The sequence below is a fragment of the Solea solea genome, chromosome 17 (assembly GCF_958295425.1).
Source record: "Solea solea chromosome 17, fSolSol10.1, whole genome shotgun sequence".
Lineage (NCBI taxonomy): Eukaryota > Metazoa > Chordata > Actinopteri > Pleuronectiformes > Soleidae > Solea > Solea solea.
Genome location: NC_081150.1, coordinates 12,844,532 through 12,865,642, shown reverse-complemented (window position 1 = coordinate 12,865,642; position 21,111 = coordinate 12,844,532). Strand labels below are relative to the sequence as shown.

Below are 21,111 nucleotides of genomic sequence, written 5' to 3'. Positions count from 1 at the left end.
CTCCTTACTTCCTTACTCCTTACACTCTGTTTTGCTTCATAAGCGTCTGTTGGTGGAAATGGAGGGATTCAAGCAGCAGGTGGTGGCGGTGCAGCAGTGTCAGAGCGCCCTCCGGCTACCAGAAGAGGTAGTGGCGAATCTGCCTATCTGCCGTACAGCTCAGACTCTGCAGCAAGAGGCCAGCCAACTGCAGCATACCACCATCCAGCAGTGCAACATCTTGCAGGTAGAGGTTCATTAGTTGTCACATAGTCATTTGAAGTTAATATAAGCAACAGAGCTGAGAGTGATAATCCTGTTATAACACAAGAATAAACATAATAAAACTAAGTTTATCAGTTTTTGTCCCTAGTTTACTTCCTTATTTGTCAATTTATTTGCTTTCAATCTAAAACTCCTCCATAGTAAATAGTAGATTGTTGCCTCTGTTCATGATGGAAGATAATTTGTTTTTATCTGAGAAGATTATTTTAATGTGACCCAGTCAGTAACTGAAGTGGCTCTGATGATGTTGTTATGTTCAAACAGGCCACCTCAGGAATGTCTGTGTTTTCCTTTAGCCCCCATCAGACCAGTATTCTTTTCAAATCTTTTGGTTCTGGGCTTATTTTGCTGGTAAGCTCATTGTAGCTAAACTGAGCCAATAGAAGAAACCAACTTTAAAATGTTTTTGAAATGATCTGTATGTGCTTATATTCATAATTATTCATATTCTGTAAAACAAAAAACACAATATTTAAAGTTTTAGCATGGAAATATATCATACACCTGGAATCATTATGAATGTAACATTAGGACATAAAGCAAAATTATTAAGGGAAGATATTGATCTATGAAATGATAATTTCTTTGCCATGGAGCAATGATATCAATCACATTTTAAGATTTCATTTAAGCTGCATCTTCAATCTTGCCTTGTTATGTTTGCTCTATTCCAGGAGGCTGTGGTGCAGTATGAGCAGTATGAACAGGAAGTGAAGAATCTCCAGAGATTAATAGAAGAAGCCCATCGCATCATTCAGGACCGGCCTGTCTCTACCAGTAACATACAGGAACTTCAGGCTCAAATACACCACCACGAGGTAAGAGGACACTTCACCCCTAATATATATGTACATGTAGACACTGTATGTGACTTTTAAACTTGCCAAAATTAGTAAGGTACAGCAGAGCTGTTGTTTCCATCAAGTAGAATGGTTCAGTTTGGTACAGTACCTTATGTGTTTTCATTATGCATTTCCATTCCATCAGGAGTAAAATGGTCGAGTGAGACAGCTAACTGGGCACCAGACTTTCCTGTTTTTTTTTTTTTCAGCTGTCTTTCTCTTCAACACCCACAGTCTATACAAAGCTTGACTTCATGTTGAGACAAACAGCCTCAAACCGAGCAGGACAAAAAAGAGCCGCTGGATGTCCTCCATTGTTGTCTAACGTTTGTTGTCGTGGTACTGGTACGAAACACAAGACAGAAATACTTGTTTTGCAGTCCCCATTGCAAAATAACAGACCCAGACCAAAACATACTAAAATAGTATTTTTTCATAGAATGCACCATTTGTCACAGATAGACATATGCACAGATAACTTTATTAGTCTCTCAGTAGCTGTGCTTAATAGCACAAAAGAAGTTGAGGCAGCCGGAAATATTGAAAGACGACTGAAGCAGACTATGCTGCACTCATTAGTCATTCAAATATTTGAGAAGCTGAAGGTGTCGACATAATCAGTTCAGTGTCTTTTTTCCATTTGCTAGACAAGCACAACACGCCTATATTCCTGCTCTGAACATCCCATGCAGTGTTGACAGAGGGTTTTCACCTGCATTATTGAAGCCCTGTTCTTTCTGTTGCAGTGTGACTTTTGCAGAGTAAGGGTGTTTTAGATTTAGAAGGTGGAGAGATAGAGCCAGTGATGGATCAATTCTCCATAGAAGCGACACACATTTACCATCGTATAACTTTGCCTGCATTGTTCCAGCAGTTGTTATCTACTGCCAGTGTGAAAATATTTCACGTTTGTAGAAATGTCCTTCCTCTGACTTGGCTGTGTGTTTATGTCTGAGTTTGATCTCTAAGCTGAGCAGAGAGCAGCTGCACTGGTCCAGCCAGTCACATGACCTGATTATCAGTGCACTGGCCATCTGTGGTACAGACTACAGAGGAAGTAGAAAGAGGAGGAGGAGGAGGAGGAGGAGGAGCTAGACCCGGACTGCCGGCTCATACCATAGCTGTAATTTGACACCATCTCTGTCACTCTTCCCCCATATACACTCCCTCTCTATAGCAGCAGCCCTCTTTTGTTGAGGTGTTTGGATTGGTGGAGGAGGGACACGGCAGGCAGAGGAAGGGGGGTGTGCATGCTGTGAGATCACTTCCTGTTTTTCCTCACCGTTTGTGTATGTGTACAAGAGGGAGTGTTTGAGGGATTTTGAACTATTTTTGCTAGGCTCTCTCTCTCTCTCAACCAAACATCCTGTCTACCGGCTTCACCACCAATCTGAGTCACCCGCCTTTGTGCTTCTCTGATTGGCTCAGAGATACAGAAGAGAGCAAGAGAGAGAGAGAGAAAAAGAAAAAGAGAGTGTGAGGCAGTGCTGGTCCCTCTGCACTTAAACACAAGCGAGAGACCGGGGAGGGGAGAGAATGCATCTGCTCCACTTACTCCTCTCATACCGGCACAACATTCCACGCTGACCAACTCTGCCAACTCCTTTTTTCTGGATCTTATTTAACCAGGAACTATTAATCTTCTACTGTGGATTGAGCCTCTTTCTCCTGACACTGGGGGTGGTGGTGTTTTCTGTTTGGGGGGAATGTTTTGACAGGAACTGGCCCAGAAGATCCGTGGCTACCAGGAGCAGATTGCTTCGCTCCACTCCAAGTGTAAAATGCTGACAGTGAAGGCCAAACACGCCACTATGCTGCTGACGGTCAGCGAGGTGGAGGGACTATCTGATGGCATGGATGAGCTAAGTGATGATGAGCTGCCCAGTGCTGTGTCAACCACCACCAACGGCACCACCAAGCAGCTTCCAGCACACCCCTCTGTTGTCATGGTGAGTAGCAAAGCCACTTTTTGGCACAGTCACACAGAGACTCATGCATGCACATGCCATACTACATGGTTTTGTGTGTGTTAATGTGTTTATTTCTGCCACACTCACTGGTTTTCAAAGTCAAAGTTTCTTCTTTCTATGTATGATTTTTCTTTTGCACAAACTCAAATCCTTTATAATCCTCCCTTCACCTAAAGTGCTCCTCTTGTGTATCTTTGCACATTTACTGCGCTGTATCACTTAGGTTTCCTCTACATTTGTCTACCTACCATAATACTATTCCATCTTGGGCTTCATCATTCATTTTTTTTTCTGTGTTGACGTATAAGTCACCACCTCTCTCACTTCACTTCCTCTGTCTCTGTGTGATTTTCATTCTAAACCAGATTTTGGTTTCTTGCCCTGTTTTTTTCTGTTCTGTTTCTGTAGTGTCTGTACAGTGTCAGTAGACCAGGAAACAGGATATTACTGCATCATTGTGTGTGTGTGTGTGTGAGAGTGTGTGTGTGTGTTTCCAGAGCATACTGTGTGTTTGGCATCATACTACTGGTTGCTTGGACTACTGATATAATTAATTTGTTTTGTATTGTTCAGCATAATTAGTGCAATGTCACTGTTTCCCCACACATGTTTATCCCACACATGTTCCCTGCTCTATGTTGCATTACATTGCATCATAAAGCCCGGGAAAAAGTCCTCCAAATACAACAAGGTCCCGAGTTCTGCATTAACTGCCAAAAAGCAGCCGAGTAGGGTTTGGCTCACATTTCAACTGTGCCTCTCCACTGAAGCATGCAGGCACACAGACAACTGTGCTGCTCCTTTGACAGCTGATGCTGCTGCTGTTTTCACATTCTCTAATAACTATATAACTCTTAAATTATTACATTTTCATGCTGAATTTGTGTAAGTCTTCATATTGTGCTTGTCTGTAATGTGGATAATGTTTGGTTGCTAGTTACAAGGGAAAAGTGTCAGTGCTGGGAAAGGAAATTACTGTGGTTCTGAAACTCTACAGTATGCAGTATGTGTGTGGTGTGTGCAATCAGTGTGTGTGCACTTACTGTAGGCCTGTGTGTGATTTTGACTTTCTGGTGTCAGCCATTCCTTTCTCCTGATGTATCCTGTAAAAAAAGAAAACCTTGCAGCTCATTCATTGCCAGTGGAATCCAGTGTTTGTCCATTAGCAGAGAGCAGTGCTACATTGACTTAGGTCTCTGCAGTGCCGTGTTATGTGTGTGTGTGTGTGTGTGTGTGCTATGGTTGCAGTGTTTTAAGCCAATGGGAGTAATGCGATCTAATGGGTGTCCAATCCATGTTATTTGATTACTCACTGTCTAATTAATCAGCAGTGGTTCTCACTGTAATCTGCCTAACCTGCCTCCCCCATTAATTTTGATACTCTTTCTTCCTTTCTTGCTTCACATTTCCTTTCTGTCTCCTCTCCCCCACTCCTTTTATCTGCCTGTTTTCTGTTCACCTGCCTGCCTCCTTCTCCTCCACCTGCTTCTTTGATGTGTGTGTTTGATGTGTGGCGTGGATGTGCGGTCAGATGACAGCAGGCCGCTGCCACACACTCCTCTCCCCTGTGACGGAGGAGTCAGGGGAGGAGGGCACCAACAGCGAGGTCTCCTCTCCCCCTGCCTGTCGCTCCCCCTCCCCAGGGGCTAACGCTGATGCTCCTCTTAACCAGGTACTGCAAACCCCCGACCTGCTAATAACCTCCGAAGCCCTCCTGCATTACCTGACCTGACCACCTGTCACACCACAGTCCATTCTTCAAGTTATACCCTCAAATCAACCGACAGTGTGTGGTAAAATGTCAAGCAACCACATATTTCTGAACGCTGCTTTCATTCATTTCAAAGATGTTTTGTACCCACTAACCCACTTGCTTAAAACAAGTAGAGCCATACTGAACATGTGACTAGATAACTTGTTAAACTAGACATACAAACTTAACCACCCAATCTCATTTCATTCCCACTAACTGATTCTCACCACCAGCCTATGACCTCCCCATCATCATCATCATCATCATCAACAACACTACCGTCACAATGGATCTTTGTGTTGCTGTGCTACTCCCTGCTTTCTATCCGTTTCAGCATTATGTTTGCAGTTTTACTTGTTTGCCACACGCTTTTTCTTTTTTGGCTGAGATCAGAATGAGAGTGTTGTCAAATTCTAAACAAAGCCAGCTAGCTACCATTACTATTATTTCATTGATGTTTAGCCATGTGAGTTTCTGAAGACATTTTTCAGAATTACACATTAGTTCATATTCAAGTCAATTATGTATTGCTACTGTATTTACCATAGATGCATCTTGAATTTGATTGTTGATTGTAGGTTTGGAGACACAAGGACTTATCAACAGCCTCTTATCAAAAACAGTCACACTTATAAAACCCCACACTGTCTGACTGACTATCTGTATTGTTGTGTCGAAGGGTCGTGGCACTTTAAGTCGAGCACCACTCCAGGAGCTGTATGACCCATCTATGGAGAGCAGTGCTTCAAACCTGGATGACCTCCAGAGATCCTGGGAAACACTCAAAAATGTGGTAGGTTCCAACGTCGGCTAAATGGAAAAAATATTTAAACAGTAAATCACTATGAAGTTATCTTTCCATTTTTCCTTGCAGAAGATAAAATATATCAAAGATTTTTTAATTGGAATCCTTTTCACTTATCACCTAAATATTCTTACTCTAAATCAAAGATGTATTTACAGCTTTCTGTTGATAAATCCCCAAAACTGTAAAGAGTTTTGGTGTTTTGAAGTGCTATTATGGAGTGTCTGAAAAATCACGGAGTGCATTTGTAGCAGCAGTATACAAACATAGTGGACTTAATTCATGCCTTATTTCTTTTTTATCCCATCTCCTCTTCTGCCACAGATCAGTGAGAAACAGAAGAGTCTGTATGAGGCACTGGAGCGACAGCAGCACTATCAGGAGTCCCTACAATCCATTTCCACCAAAATGGAATCCATCGAAGGGGCACTCAACGAAAGCCTGGAACCCAGCAAAACCCCTGAGAGTCAGATGGCAGCACATCAGGTGAGCAAGAGAGAGGACACAGAGGTTTGGAGAAGTTGTTGGTTAGAGAGACAGTTGGGGTGCAGTAAAATCATGCTAAATATAAGCTGTTGATTGTAAGGCAGATGAGAAATCTCTTGGGTAAAATACAGGAGTGACATGAAAATAGCCTGCTTTTACTTGGGCGAACAGTGGATGATTAAGGGGTTTAATACTGCACCAGCCTGTGCAATGGTTGGACAGACTGCATGGCACTGTTCTCTGTTGCTATGCCAACTACCACAGCTATGGTCGATACAGTTCCTTTTTGTAACACTGCTGTCAGGGACTTTGGACAAACCCCCTTTTGCTGCTCCTTCGCCATCCTCTTCTCAGACTCTTCATTATTTTCAACAATGTTCATCTCCCACGTGTCTCTTTTCTTTCAGTCTATTATTTTTGGTTCACCTCTCACACTATTCTGACCTCTCTGTGTTTCCAGGCACTGATGGATGAGATCTTCATGCTGCAGGATGAGATTGGTGAGTTACAGACATGCTTCTCCGAGGAGCTGGCAGATAGTGACAGTGATGGGGAGCCTGGTGACCAACTGGCACTCCACTCTACTCTCACTGTGCTGGGGGAGAGGATGGCCACCATACGGATGAAGGCTTCGGGAAAACGGCAGTTGCTGGAAGTGAGTACTAGTAAAGAATTATCATAACCAAACACTCATTTCTCAAAGTATCTTGCACTCTTGTGTACACATGAATAACAATGATATCCAACATTTCACCTTCACCTCTTCAGGAGAAACTTAGCGAACAACTAGAGGAGCAGCGCCAGGAGCAGGCACTACAGCGTTACCACAGCGAGGCCGAGGAGCTCGACCACTGGCTTCTCAGCACTCGTGCCACTCTCAGCTCTGCTCTTCAGCCCCAAAACAAAGACATGGACATGGAAGAGCAGCTCATTGACTGTCAGGTAATTTTTAGCATCGACAAAGAACGAAGATTTTGGACTTTGTTTATTCATATTCCCAAAGATGTTGCATGTTGCTCTCCTGATTTTGAACACAGTCAGTGAAAACCTTTGAATTCTTGCTGCTGTCCAAGGCTTACTCAGAAAGTGTGTGGGGAATTATTCTATGAAGAGGGAGCTAAAAGGCTAAAATGAAGTATGTGACTGCTTCATTGGCTTGGTATAGTATAGTTGGGCACAAGCTGTTTTATCCTCAAATCTAGAAGAAATAACAGAAGAAGAAACAGAAATATCCCAAAATATGGGACAGTTCTCAAACAAGAGTCCACTGCTGTAATGTTGAAGGATAAGTACACTGAGATTAGTCTGATCCTCCTCCTTACTAGGTCCTCAAACATTCTTCCAGTTGTGTTCCCCCCAACACTCTCTATGGTAACAGCACCTTTATCTAGGGTGTAATAACAATCCATATCTAAATACTAATAGTGGTCACTGGTCCACAATCATGCGTTCTTTTAAGTGGTAAAAGAACATATATTGATATTTTTCTACAGTGAGCAGAAAACATTCATGTGCACATTGATTGACTTCAACCAAATCATTAATTATAACTGGTTACATTGTGTGTCAAATTTGAAATAAAGATAATGAATTTGAAATCAAGCACTTTCTGAGGAAATATATATAATGAGACCTCTTGAGAACTGACATTGATGCAATTGAAGTGTTTTAACATTTATCTTTAATACATGTATAATCATCACCCTCTGTAATTATGCTTGTTCTGCGGTTCTGTCAAAGGAAATCAGTATTTAGATGTGTGTTTGTAGCAGCTGGTTAAGCTGATTATAGCTCACATATGGCTCTTGTCACGCTCGGGTCTAAAGGACCAGACCATGTGGATCCTCATCTCCGGGGTGTAAAACAATCTTTGATTGAAGATTGTTAAAAATATAGTTGTGAGAAACAAAATGAGGTCAGAGGTAGAAATTTGAACAATGAAAAGAAATATTGAGTCCAAATAAATGTTCTTTCAGGTGTTAGAAGTAGTCCCATCATTTTTGCGGTTAAAGAAGTGTTTAGACCACAGAGATTCTCTTTCTTCCCACCAAATGACACAGTGAATGGAGGGAAAGGAAAATATATGAGGCTCTCTGCATTGTTGTGGGAAATTCTCTGTGATGAATAGCTAAAGGCTCTTGTAGCTCGATGTGAATAAAGGAGCTTCAACCCCAATCCATTTCCACTCTCATACAATACTAGCAATTTTCACACATATAGTGGAAAAGGAGGGTCTTTTTTATTTGTAGGAGGGAGGAGTGCGCTTGCTCTTGAATAGAAGCATTTAAATTTAGTTAGTTTTGAGCATCAAAGAACATAAAATAATCATGGTACTGTTGAGACCAGCAGTGCTTTTGAACGAAAATTATTAAATTAAGAAAAGATGCAACATATAATCTGAAAGACAAATATAGAGGCATACTACCAACCACACCAAACAATTATGATTATAAATTTGTTAGTTAAGAATGTAAGATTTGTGAATTATCAACCTTAAATGAAGGTGATTTTGTGCTCCTGTCTTTCAGAACATGCTGTTTGAGATCGAGCAGAAGGTGTCATATTTGTCCGAGTTGTCCGTTCACAGTGAGAGTTTGCTGTTAGAGGGCCGGGCAGAGACCAAGGGAGAGGCGGAGCAACTCACAACTAAATTACAGTCCCTCAAAGACAGCCTCCTGGAGCTGCAGCAGATGCTGCAGGACAAACAGGTTGACATACAGGTGAGGTCACAGGTCACATGTGTGTTTTATTTCCACATAATCTCCTGGTCTATGTCTTTAATTTCCCCTTTTTCTGTGCATTTCCAGTTGTTTTACCACTTCCCAAATTTTCCTCCCTCCCCGCTTCTGTGTCATTTTTGTTGAGCTGTAGAGCATTATGCAGCATTGAATACAGTATCAATAGTTGCATTGTGCAAACACTAAAGGTCATGGCACGTTCCTTCATGGAAGTCCACTGTTTTCCACTATGGAACAACAAGAGCCTATGTGGCTCACAATGGGCCCTTAGACACCAAACAAAAGGATGCCACACTGCCACCTCATCACATGTTTACACTAAATGTACTGCATCAGGTGTGTTTCTGATGACACAACAGTTTGACCTTTGTGCTTTGTGGTTTTTATAATCCCATTTTTTTTTAGTTGATTTCACTCATAAATCAGTCTCTGTACTACAATGCAAATTAATTACATTAGCTGTCAAAACCACTTTTTATTTTTTTTATTTTATTTCCAAAAGGGATTTCATTTTACTTAATGATCTCTTCTCATATCATTGACACCTCAGCTGGACTTAAATAAAATAAATAAAAATAAATAAAATGGATGTACCAAGCTCAGAGGGAACAACTGCTGTATCCTTTCCTTTTGTTTCATTTTAAGGCTTCTTAATGCTTTTATGTGCTGAATTCCCTCTGTCTTTCCAGGGTTCATTGCAGGAGCAGGAGGACAGTGAGCCGGACTCGTCTCTGTCCCAGAGTCCTAATGTGCAGGATTGGCTGTCTCAAATCCGTTCAACACGCACACAGCAACATCACGACAACCTGCTTCGACAGAGGGTAACAGGAAGCAGAAAAAATATTGATATACTTAATTATGAACCGCCTGTCATTTATTTTCAAACTAAATCAGATTCATGCAAAAATGCCAAACAAAGTGCGTTCATGCAAGATAATGAAATAAATTGCAAACTTTTTACAGCTAAATCTAATACAAGTCCTTTTCCATTTTCAGGAGCTGCAGGAGCAAGTAGCTGAACAGCGGCGTTTGTTACAGTCTGTGGCAAGTGTAGGGGAAGAGTTACTCAGCCAACAGACGACGCCTAATGGGGACAGGTACTTTTTTATCCTCTGTTCAGTCTCAACACACTAGAATTGAAATGTAAACTTCTTGTAAGACTACGAGATGTGATGTTAACACACTCCTCTCTCTCTGTCCCACAGTGAGGTGTCCATCCCTGGGGGAGTGTTGCTGGAGACAGAGATGCTGTCTCCTTTGGAACAGCTGAGACAGCGCTGGGAATACCTAAATAAAGATCAGAGCACAAAACTGCAGCTTTCCCTGAACACCTTTGAACATGATCAACTTAGCCCGGTATGGATGATAATCCACATCATGGATTAGTTTTCTAATTTTTCTGCATTCAGTTTTGTTTTTAAATGTGACAGCATTTTGAATGCGTGTAAAACGATTTAAAAAAAGAACGATTCTGTGTGTTTTGGCATCGAGGACACATTTTCAGGACATCAATGGTTCCAGTGCATCATTGAGCCAGATACGTCTAAAGAAATTGAACAAAAGATTGGAGAGAAAGTGTACAGTGCTTTTCAAAGCCACAGATATATGGTTAGCAAAGATGTTTAGACACATGCACTCCACTGTAGCTTTTAACAAGTTTATTTATTAAATGAAACATCTCCCTCTCGTTGCTACACGGTTCCTGACCCTTTTTAGTCTTTACTCCGCAGTTCTTTACTCCACATTTGTAATTTCAGTTTGACACATTTGTTTTGACCTATTTAAAACCAGTGACCCAAGGCTGATTGATTGCATTCTGTTGGTAGTTTTTCATTCTCATGCAATTTCATATTTACCTCATTAATCTCTTGGGTGCAGGTCCTCCACAGGTCTCGTTTGTCCAGTCCTAGTATGGTGTTTCGAGGCGAGTCTGGCAGCCGGAGCACTCAATCCCCTAGAGCTTTGTTCGAGGTTTGCAGGCAGAGTCTTGAAAGAATCGCCCAAGAGGTAAGACGTTGATAGCAGTTGATAGCACAAATCATTTCATTCACAAATCTCTCACTGACACTGTTCACTGTACTGAATCCATACTATTTGTTCCCCTTACAGGCCATGGGTGGTGACAGTAAAGTGGCAGTTTGTATCAGTGGGGTGACTGTCCAACAGGACTTGTATGCTGCAGTTTCAGCAGCCTCCTCCTGGTTGGATACTGCTGAGAATCAGTTGCTTTTTGGTCCTGTGCTGCTGCTTGAGGATACAGAGACACAACTCACAAATCTAGAGGTGAGACCAAACAAACTCACCAATCACTTTTGGCTGCTCGTGCAGAAATAATATTAAACTTAACATCACAACTTACTTGCAAGTGGGGCAAAAACATGAAAACCCTACTAGACGTAAGGTGCTGATCTTAACTCTTCTGTTCAGGGTCTGAATAAACAGCTGAAGGAAATGACCACAGAGGTGAACCAGTGCAGAGACCTGCTGGGTGGAGGAGCAGGGCGGCTGTGTGGAGGAGAGGATCAGGCTCTGATGGAGGACACCCTTGAGGGTCTGCAGGAGAGGATGGGTCTGCTGGACTCAAGCCTGGAGCAACACTGTGACAGCATGAGAGACAGGCTGCAGGAACACTCAAATTTCCAGGTGTTTAATCTAGACTGGTACATCATCTGATGTTTTTTTTTATTATTATGCTTGAGATGTGATGGTTTAAAAAAGAAAAAGAAAAAAAAAAGCTTCTGTGCAACATTCATGGGACTCAATATTCTTTCTTTTTGTCTTTTCCAGAATGAACTAAGGATGTTGTTCACTGCTCTGGGTGAAAGTAAACACCAGTTGCTCCAAAAAATGGCAAGAGGTTTAGACAGGCCAGCATCAAAACAGATCGAGGTATGATATTGGAGAAGAGCAAATATTAAAGTGTATTTATGTATCACAAAATAACTAATAAGTAATTTCCATCGCTTATTTTGTTCTTTTGTAGACATTATCAGAAGTAGAGGAAAGTCTTAGGGAGTTTGAGCAGAGATTGTCTGAAATGAAGACCAGAGCAGAAGGCCTACAGTCTGAACAAAATCAGGAACTACTCAAACTACAGGTAATATCAAATGTGCTGTGGAAACAGACATTGGTTTTAACCAATAGGATCTACAGTGTCCCTGCTGCTTCCCAACACTGTTATTCCCTATAACTGATATATTGTTGTTCATATAGGATGCATATGAGGAGCTGGTGCTGATGGTGGGCTCCAGGCGGAGCAGCCTTAACCAGGGCTTGTCTCTCAAGGCTCAGTACGAAGCTGCGCTTTGTGACCTCACAGATCTGGTGGACACTGCTCAGGACAAGATGGCTGCTGACCAGAAGATGACAGTGGCCTCTGTTATAGAGGTTCAGATGTTACTGGACAAGCACAAAGTAAGGAGGGCTATAGTAGAAATAGTATACATTTCAATCACCAAAATATTTACACAGAGGATAATTATGTATTTCCTCTTTAACGTTGTGTTTCATACATTTATTTTTCTGCTGCAGGAGTTCTTTCAGGGCCTGGAATGCCATATGATTCTCACCCAGACATTTTACAGTAAAGTGTCAAGTTTGGTGGCACAGAGGGAAAGCCAGGCCCTGGAGGAGACCATGGCTTTAGCCCACAGTGTGCTCAAACAGGCCCACAGGAGGGGAGTGGAGCTGGAGGGTATATTGGAGGTGGGAATTAGTGATTATTAGAAGAATAGAGAAAAGAGCCAGTGAACTTTTGTTTTGTTAAATAATTCTTTCTCTATTCTGATGGACAGTCGTGGAGCAAGCTTGTGGAAGACTACCAGGCTTTGTGTAGACAGCTGGAGGCTGTGGAGTGCAGCATCCCAACTGTGGGTCTAGTAGAGGAGACAGAGGAGAGACTCGCTGAAAGGATCAGTCTCTACCAGGTGAGTAACTTAACACAGACACACACAAATAAAGCACAAATACATGTATTCTTGCAATATTAAGATGTCTTCTGACATATCAAAAAAAAAGCTGCAGTTAAGTATGGAATATTCCATTTTAATGAATCAATTACCAATTAATTATTTGGCTTTTTCTAGCATTTGAAAGCCAGCCTGACTGAACATCAGCCTCAGCTGTACCAGGTTCTGGAGGAGGGAAAGAGACTTCTCCTGTCTGTTGGCTGTCTGGACCTGGAGAATCAGCTGACCCAACTAGGAGATCACTGGCTCTCTTCCACCACCAAAGTCAACAAGGAGCTGCACCGCCTTGACTCAACACTCAAACACTGGAGCAGGTGCGGCTCTGTTTTTTGTCTAAGTTTGATTGCCACTCCTATCAAGTATACAGCTCACTGAGTCAGACAATCTGGTCTATAAACCTGTATCTGATACCCGGATATATATACCCAGAAGTCTGAATACTTATTTCAGACTCTGTTAGAACTGAATTAAAGTAATATATTTTCTTGTGTATATTAATTATAGGTACCAGAGTGAGTCAGCAGAGCTCAGCCACTGGTTGCAGTCTGCTCTGGATCGCCTCGAATTCTGGACAACCCAATCAGTGACAGTGCCTCAGGAGCTGGAGACTGTCAGAGACCATCTCTATGCCTTCCTGGTCAGTCCGGTTATCACATCAGCAGCAAACATTTGTCAGATCCTAATATTATTTATGTACAATATTTAGATCATTTTAATGGATGTGCAGTTAATCTCCAACCTCTCTCTCCTCTCTAACTTCTGTTCCTGATAGGATTTTTCCAAGGAGGTGGACGCTAAGTCATCTTTGCGTTCTTCTGTGCTGAGCACAGGCAACCAGCTTCTGCGATTGAAAAGAGTAGATACGGCTGGTTTGAGGACAGCGCTGGGCCAAATCGACACTCAGTGGGCTGAACTGCTGACCCGTATTCCTGTAGTACAAGAAAAGCTACACCAGGTCTGAAAATTGCACTTATTTTTTGATTTAAGAGATTATTTTGGATACTTTGGCCACTTCATATAAACACTGACATGCCATGCTTGACGATGCTGTATTTTGTGTTCTCAGTCGCAAATGGAGAAGCTGGCGTCACGGCATGCCATCACAGAGCTGATGAGCTGGATCTCTCTCATGGAGAACATCATTGAAGAAGACCAGGATAAGATCATGGAAGCTGTAGGCTCTGAGGTGGTCCAGAACTTCTTGCAGAAGTATAAGGTAGAAAACCGACTCCTCTGTCTCTCGTACTGGCACCACACTAATCAAACTGCCTGCCATGGTTGGCATCAAAAAGTTTCACAGCCTTCAGCTTTTTGAAACCTTCCTCCCTCACCGCACCCTCCTCACAATGTCTCGTTTTGTATTTCACAGGGTTTCCGCATTGATCTGACCTGCAAGCAGCTGACTGTGGACTTTGTCAACCAGTCTGTGCTGCAGATCAGCAGTCAGGATGTGGAGGGAAAACGCAGTGACAAAACAAACTTTGCTGAGAATCTGGGAGCTATGAACAGAAGGTGGCAGATACTGCAAGGGCTACTTGGTGAAAAGGTAATGTTTCAGTTATTGAGCAATGAAGATTTTGACCTGAAATTCAATTGATTTTAATGTGACCATTTGTATGTTGTTAACTTGTTCTGAATTGTCTTTTAGATTCAGTTATTGGAAGGTCTTTTGGAAGGTTGGGTAGAGCATGAAAATGGAGTCCAGGCGCTGAGAACCTGGCTCACACTTCAGGAGGAGAAACTAAAGAAGAGACACAGGATAGAGGATGTAGCATCGGTGCAGAATGCACTTAAAGACTGTCAGGTAGGAATACTTCAGTGCTTTTAATACCACACATTATTTTTAATTTTCATAAAGAACCTTCATTTTTCACTATTCTCACAGGAGTTGGAAGAACTGGTGAAGGAAAAAGAGAAGGATTTAGAGAAAGCAGAGGAAAGAGGAAACGCTCTCATTCAGAATAAGAAAGGAGCATCGTGTTCTGTTGTCAAGGAAACCCTCAAAGGGCTGAACCAGTCGTGGGCTCATTTGGACCACATGGTGAGCTTCTTGGATTTGCCTTCATTGTTGTATCCGTTGTGCTGTATGACACTTACACATCCTCTCATCCTCTCCATCAGATAAGACAGATGAAGGTCAGCCTGCGCTCGGTGCTGGAGCAGTGGACCCTGTATCGGCGAGCCTCAGAGGAGATTAATGGATACCTGATGGAGGGGATTTATTCTGTGTCTAGGCTGCGCCTCCTTAATGGGTCTCTAGAGGCAGTGCAGCAGCAGGTGGAGAATTTGGAGGTGAGGAGTGTAGAAAATAGACCAAAAGTGGTGCATAAAACCACCCTTAAGACGTTTTACAAAACATTTTTAGTGAAGATGAAAGTAGTATTGAGAGTGTGTATTTGTCTCAAAGAACCTGCAAGAGGAGATGGATAAACAGGAGAGCAGTCTGAGGAAATTTGGCTCCGTAACACACCAGCTACTGAGGGAGTGTCACCCGTCTGTGGCTGAAACACTCAACAGAGCCCTCCGGGATGTCAACATCAGGTAGGAGTAATGAAAACACACCAATGACCTTCAATCATAAAACTAGGTGACTAGCTAATGTAACTTTGTCCTTTTCAGAAATCAGGTCAGAATTAGAAATACTTAATTGATATCTGGGTGACAGGGGGTTTCTTTATAGCTACTCCAACTAAGAATAGAAAAATGACAGATATTCATTAAAATTATAGAAAATCAGGAGTATGAAAAAAAGAGAAGAAGAAGAATTACATTCAATAGAAAGATTACATCCATGTCACAGAGTTTTAAGAAGAAACTGAATACAATTAAATACCAATATACAGTTTATAAGCAGTAAATACAACAGCTGATCAGTCTAAAAATGAGTGAATTGAAACAAGTGAACTGAGATTTCAAAGAGCAAGTTTTGAAAGATACATATGAACAGTGTATACAACAGCTGGAACATGAGTCAATAAGTATAAAAATAAGTGCATTGGGATTTAAATCACTACATGCATAAGACTGTTTTTCTTTCAATTGTAGGTGGAACCACCTCCTGGAGCAGATCTCAGAGCAGTTGAGGAGCAGTAAGACCTTGCTGGGGACATGGCAAAGCTACAGGACGTTATACAGCCACTGTGTCACAGCTGTTCAGAAACAGGAAGAACACGCTGATCGCCTGCTGAAGAGTGCGATCGACAGGGAGATCACAGAGGAGGAGACCACTACCTGGATGAAGGACTGCGATGTGAGTAGAGATTGGACAATTTAAAGTTGGTCTAATGGATCTATGTACTACTTATTGCTATGCCAATACAAACTTCACTGTTTGTGTATTTATATTTTCCTTGTTCTGTAACAGAATTCTGAAAACTTTGCCTCTCTCTGGCTCCTTTTGTTACCTAAGACCTTGTGAATTTGCTCCTAGACTCACAATGTCAGCACAATGTGAGGATTCGTTAAGCCTCCTCTCTCCACAGAATACCAAATTGCACCCTGTCCTTTTGTCTGCTTGAATGTAGTCTCACAGCACAATCTATCAAAAGCCTTTGTAGACCAGACCAAGACTGCAGCTGACGAGACAGGCCCCTGATTTACACAATAGCGGTCCTCCGTTGTTATGCTGGGCTTGTAAGGCCATGCTGAACAATGTGTCCAGACACACCTTCCTAATACTGCTAGCATGCAGTATTACTTAAATCGAGTATCAGTGTCATTCTTCATGTCTTACCAAAACACACAGCCCTGGTTTTAGAAAGAATTCAGGGGAATGTTATTTTCATGACTTGAGCAAAAGCATTTAGTGATCCTCTTTGGGCTTGGAAAAAATGCAAAATCTGATGGATTCTCCTGAAACCACATATTTTGGATTAGACAGACTTCTGACTGTGCTCCTAATCTGCCTCTCTGTTGCAGTCGTGCCTCAGTGAGCAGGCATCAGTGCAGGAATTGCTCCAGCAACTGCAGGCATTAGGGGAACAGCTGAAGAGCCAAGTGGATGCCGTTTCCTTTGCAGCTCTCCAGTCAGACTACCTGTCACTCACACAGCGTCTAGCAGCGCTGGAGCACGCCCTGCACAGACAGCAGGAAGTACTGCAGGTAGGAAAGTAGGGATGGGTGAGGATGTTCTCCTCAAGCGCACAATTACTGGTTTCTTCATGCATTAAAAAGAAGATAGGATTGGTACACAATAAGTTTTGTGTTCTTTCTCTCATTTATAATTTCCTGTGTTGGACTGTTTCTAGTCTGGATCGCAGTCCTGTGGCAGTTTCAGGGAGCAGTTAGAAAAATTGACGCACAATGCTGAGGAGGCTGAGGAGGTGCTGAAGGAGTCTGACTCATTCGGGTCACCAGAAATCAGTGTGGTCCAATCACGTATGGAAAAACTGAAGGTACAAAAAAAACAAAACCTTGGCGTCTGTGTAACTTATTGACTCAGTCAGTTATTTGCTTTTCTCCATTGCTTCTAGTTTGACTGACCTCATTTTACACAGTCCTTCAGAAAATGTCTGATATTGTATTTCCAGGTTCACCTGTTGAAGTTGAGCAGTCTGTCTCCTGACCTAGAACGAATTAACGAGTCAGTGTACAGAGTTCCAGTCAGTGACAAAGATGTTAAAAAGCTGCAGAGTCTCAACAGATCCTGGGCTGCCCACTGTGCTCACCTTACTGAGAGGTTCAGGTACTTAAAATGAGAATTCTTCTTCATGTTATTTATTTTCTGCCTGGTTGTTTAGTTGGCGAATGTTCTGAGTGTCTCTTGCTCTGTCCTTATCTAGTAAACTGCAGGCATTGTTGCTCCAGCAGCAGAGCTTCCTTGAGAAATGTGAGGCCTGGATGGACTTCCTGACTCAGACTGAACAGAAGTTGGCAGCTGAGATCTCTGGCAACTACCAGAGTCTGCTGGAGCAGCAGAGAGAACACGAGGTCAGAAGAGCGGTCAAACTATATGTTTTCTGTTTATTGTCCTTCCATATGGAGATCTGTACTCATTATATGTGCACTTGTAGTTGTTCCAGGCAGAAATGTTTAGCAGGCAGCAGATCCTCTACTCCATCGTCAGTGATGGTCATCTTATGTTGGACCAGGGACACGTCGATGACAGGTGAACACATGAACTCCTAAAACGCACACAGCCTATGAGAGTATAATTCTGCTGTGAGCAGTATATGTGACGTTCTCACTCGTGTCCCATCAACAGAGACGACTTCAGTGTGAAGCTGGCCTTGCTTTGCAATCAGTGGCAGTGCATAGTGAGGCGGGCTCAGCAGCGAAGAGGCATTATCGACAGCCTGGTCCGCCAGTGGCAGAACTACCGGGAGATGGCGGAGAAGCTGCTACGATGGCTCCAGGAAGTATCTCATGATCTAGATGTTCAGCAACCAGGAGAACCAGTGGCCCTGCAGCAGGCCAGAAACCTCTTAGGTCAAATACAGGTAGGTGACGATGTTTTTTTTTAAAGTCATTGACTCCATAATTTACCTAATTAAAATGTCTATTTTTCACTATAATTAATTAGTCTAAAATATTCATGCTTAATTATTTTAATCAGTTTTTGTATTAATTAAAACAGGTTCATGGTGGATTAGATTTGGTTCAGTGATTGACACCTCTACTTCACTCTGAACTAATTATTCTTTTTCATCATACATGTTTGCATTTTAATAAGGTCACTGAAAGGGGATTTGAGTCAATTTAGATACTTAAATCTTTACAGTCTATATATTTTGTTTCAAACCATTTACTCAATCACAAATCTTAGTCAACACACTAAATTAATCCTGACAAATCCAAAACTTCTCCTAAATTACCTTACCCCCTCTGCCATTTTGTCTCCGTCTGTGCTCCTCCAGCTGAGGGGGCGTGTGCTCCAGAGGCAGCAGGGAAGCTACATCCTCACCGTGGAGGCTGGCAGGAGCCTGCTGCTGTCAGCCGACACCCAGGCTGAGTCCACCCTGCAGACAGAGCTGATGGAGATCCAGGAGAGATGGAGACACGCCCACCACCGCCTGGACCAGCAGAGGAGAGAGTTACATGGCTTGCTCAAGGTCAGACATAGCTACACATTAGAATTAATGTGATGTTTATTGTTATTTGTTTGTGGTTTGTTGTTTGTTTTGGCATTTTAGCAATAAGTGTCAAAAGATGTTTTTGGGGCACACCACTTACAAATGTGCAGAAATCCTGTTTGAGTACAGGGTTTGTTGTCGGCTAGGCTGTCACTAACATGCTGCATTGAAAAAGGCGATGGCGCTTCAGTGAGTGCAGTGCAGCACAGTGAAACCAGATTATGAATTATGCAAAGTTATATTTTGAGTCTAGAAAGGAAGGAAAGGATGGCGACAGAGCGCTCTTTTACTTGTGTAGTCAGATAATGGCAGAGCATCATATAAACATGTGCATGCAATCCTCACTTATGTACAAGCATTACAAAATGGCACAAATGAACATGATTTTACTGGTTGTGACTGTACCAAGATTTTTGAAAGGGACAGAATGACACTGTTCAAAGGATTTTTCTCTCTCCGAATCTTCCTCTATGAGCTTGGTAATTTTTTTCTCAGTCATCTGAGTTTGGCACTTACAAAACATCTTCAATTCTGTCCCTGTGTTTTGTTCTTTAAGTATGACTCGTAGTTGAGGAATGCTACTTAGCTGCTGTTTTTTCTAACCAAATATAACCCTGCACTGCATTGATATTCAGACCCTAAAAATAGCTGTAGTCTGTGCCCTTTGGAGCCTCCCTCTTTTGTTATAATGCTGTGTTCAATAATTCTCCTCTTTGGTTGTCGGCTTTTTGCTGTATCACTCTGTCTCAACGTGCACATACTTGTATGTGTTATCTCTTTAGGACCTTATATGGCATAAACACTTATCTTGTCAGGACCAGTAGATCCTTATAAAGACCAAACCCTTGGCCCAATAAGGCAGTACCTGATTTCAGGGGAGCTGGTTAAGCTGGTTTGGGGCTAAGCTTTGATGTGTGGTTAGGTTAAGGTTAGGGTTAGGCTTTTACTGGTTATTGTTAAGGCTGGGGATAATGCTTTGTTCAGGCTGCCCAAATGGAATTGAATGCAGTGTTCTAACAAGAATAGCTGTGCAAATCCGTGTGTGTGTTTGTGTTAGAACTGGGAACGATGTGAAAAGGGCATAGATGCGTCGCTGGAGAAGCTGAGGGCCTTTAAGAGGAAGCTGTCTGTGCTACTGCCTGATCACCAAGAGGAGCTACAGTCAGAGCAAATCAGATGCAAGGTGAGATCATAATACACACACACATACATACACTTAATTTTGCTCCAAGGACAAACTGAAAACAGGCGAAAAGATGTAAAACACTATTTTCCATCACTTGCCGTTTGTTTTGTTTGACCTTGTTGTTTCAGCTTTCTGTCAGTGTATATTTTGTTTATTTCCCTACGGGGACACAAATTTTGAGTCTTAATCTAGATTGAAAGAGAAGCATGTTTTTGTTTTTTTTTTGCCTATGATTTGTCTGTATCATTTCAAATACACATTAGTTAGTAAAGATGTTTCCATATGTCTCAGGCAGAGATGATTCCAGGATGTTACCATGTGAATGCATGGTGTGATTTGGAGATGAGCAAACACGAATGCTTTTATCTTCTTAATTTGCTCCAACTACAGCGTGAAATATCACATTATGATCCCTCCTCAGTTTTTCCTTAACTGCTGGATGTTATACGCAGTTACATTTCATGCTAGAAGCGTCCCCAGCTCCCCAGGGAGGTGGAGGGCAGTCAGAGTAGCTGCACGTAATCAGCATCAGCTGAGGAGAGAGAGAGGGGGTGGGGAGAGAGAAAGGCAGAGAGGTTGCGTGCGCATGAGAGTGAGCGAGGTAAGAGAGAGAGAGAGAGAGAGAGAGCATCCCTGCTTCCTGTGGGGGTGTGAGTATGTATGTATGTGTGCATGTGTGTGCTTCCTTTTGTGCGTGTTGTTAAATGGAGACATTCTCTGGGTCCACAAATGATTACACTGCAGCACAGCCATCACAGTGATAGAGGAGGAGGAGGAGGAGATGCAAGGTTAGAGGCTTCTGTTATCTTATACTGTCTGTAACCTTGAATGTAGCCAATGCATTTTCATTGAATGTCATGTGTTACTGCCATTTTATAGAATACCAAATTCTAATTTTGGCATTTAGCACAAGTCTTGTGTCTTATTGGGAAATATATAAGTAAGTAATATAAGTAATATTCAGTGACAGTTTACAGTTGAGCTTTTCCTTGTTACTGTTTCTGTGCTGGCAGTAGCTGCAGTTGAGC

At 42.2% G+C, this 21,111-nt stretch overlaps 1 protein-coding gene across 6 annotated transcripts in view; it reads left to right on the top strand.

Annotated features, from left to right (window-relative positions):
* Positions 1 to 21,111, top strand: part of syne1a (spectrin repeat containing, nuclear envelope 1a) — a 118,868-nt gene that overhangs the window by 81,782 nt on the left and 15,975 nt on the right. For 5 of the 6 annotated variants that reach the window (XM_058613593.1, XM_058613595.1, XM_058613589.1 and 2 more), the window contains 38 exons: positions 44 to 226; positions 939 to 1,082; positions 2,825 to 3,055; positions 4,608 to 4,748; positions 5,509 to 5,622; positions 5,959 to 6,120; positions 6,581 to 6,775; positions 6,889 to 7,062; positions 8,649 to 8,840; positions 9,548 to 9,679; positions 9,855 to 9,955; positions 10,064 to 10,214; positions 10,737 to 10,865; positions 10,968 to 11,141; positions 11,286 to 11,501; positions 11,646 to 11,747; positions 11,842 to 11,955; positions 12,072 to 12,272; positions 12,390 to 12,563; positions 12,653 to 12,784; positions 12,944 to 13,140; positions 13,331 to 13,463; positions 13,599 to 13,781; positions 13,893 to 14,042; positions 14,196 to 14,372; positions 14,475 to 14,630; positions 14,712 to 14,867; positions 14,948 to 15,118; positions 15,234 to 15,367; positions 15,872 to 16,076; positions 16,745 to 16,927; positions 17,074 to 17,220; positions 17,356 to 17,510; positions 17,608 to 17,755; positions 17,839 to 17,933; positions 18,030 to 18,264; positions 18,682 to 18,876; positions 19,955 to 20,080. In XM_058613593.1, coding sequence (XP_058469576.1) covers positions 44 to 226; positions 939 to 1,082; positions 2,825 to 3,055; positions 4,608 to 4,748; positions 5,509 to 5,622; positions 5,959 to 6,120; positions 6,581 to 6,775; positions 6,889 to 7,062; positions 8,649 to 8,840; positions 9,548 to 9,679; positions 9,855 to 9,955; positions 10,064 to 10,214; positions 10,737 to 10,865; positions 10,968 to 11,141; positions 11,286 to 11,501; positions 11,646 to 11,747; positions 11,842 to 11,955; positions 12,072 to 12,272; positions 12,390 to 12,563; positions 12,653 to 12,784; positions 12,944 to 13,140; positions 13,331 to 13,463; positions 13,599 to 13,781; positions 13,893 to 14,042; positions 14,196 to 14,372; positions 14,475 to 14,630; positions 14,712 to 14,867; positions 14,948 to 15,118; positions 15,234 to 15,367; positions 15,872 to 16,076; positions 16,745 to 16,927; positions 17,074 to 17,220; positions 17,356 to 17,510; positions 17,608 to 17,755; positions 17,839 to 17,933; positions 18,030 to 18,264; positions 18,682 to 18,876; positions 19,955 to 20,080 — 6,108 coding nt within the window. The remainder of the gene's footprint in view (positions 1 to 43; positions 227 to 938; positions 1,083 to 2,824; positions 3,056 to 4,607; positions 4,749 to 5,508; positions 5,623 to 5,958; positions 6,121 to 6,580; positions 6,776 to 6,888; positions 7,063 to 8,648; positions 8,841 to 9,547; positions 9,680 to 9,854; positions 9,956 to 10,063; positions 10,215 to 10,736; positions 10,866 to 10,967; positions 11,142 to 11,285; positions 11,502 to 11,645; positions 11,748 to 11,841; positions 11,956 to 12,071; positions 12,273 to 12,389; positions 12,564 to 12,652; positions 12,785 to 12,943; positions 13,141 to 13,330; positions 13,464 to 13,598; positions 13,782 to 13,892; positions 14,043 to 14,195; positions 14,373 to 14,474; positions 14,631 to 14,711; positions 14,868 to 14,947; positions 15,119 to 15,233; positions 15,368 to 15,871; positions 16,077 to 16,744; positions 16,928 to 17,073; positions 17,221 to 17,355; positions 17,511 to 17,607; positions 17,756 to 17,838; positions 17,934 to 18,029; positions 18,265 to 18,681; positions 18,877 to 19,954; positions 20,081 to 21,111) is intronic. The other variant, XM_058613594.1, reaches the window with a different exon arrangement.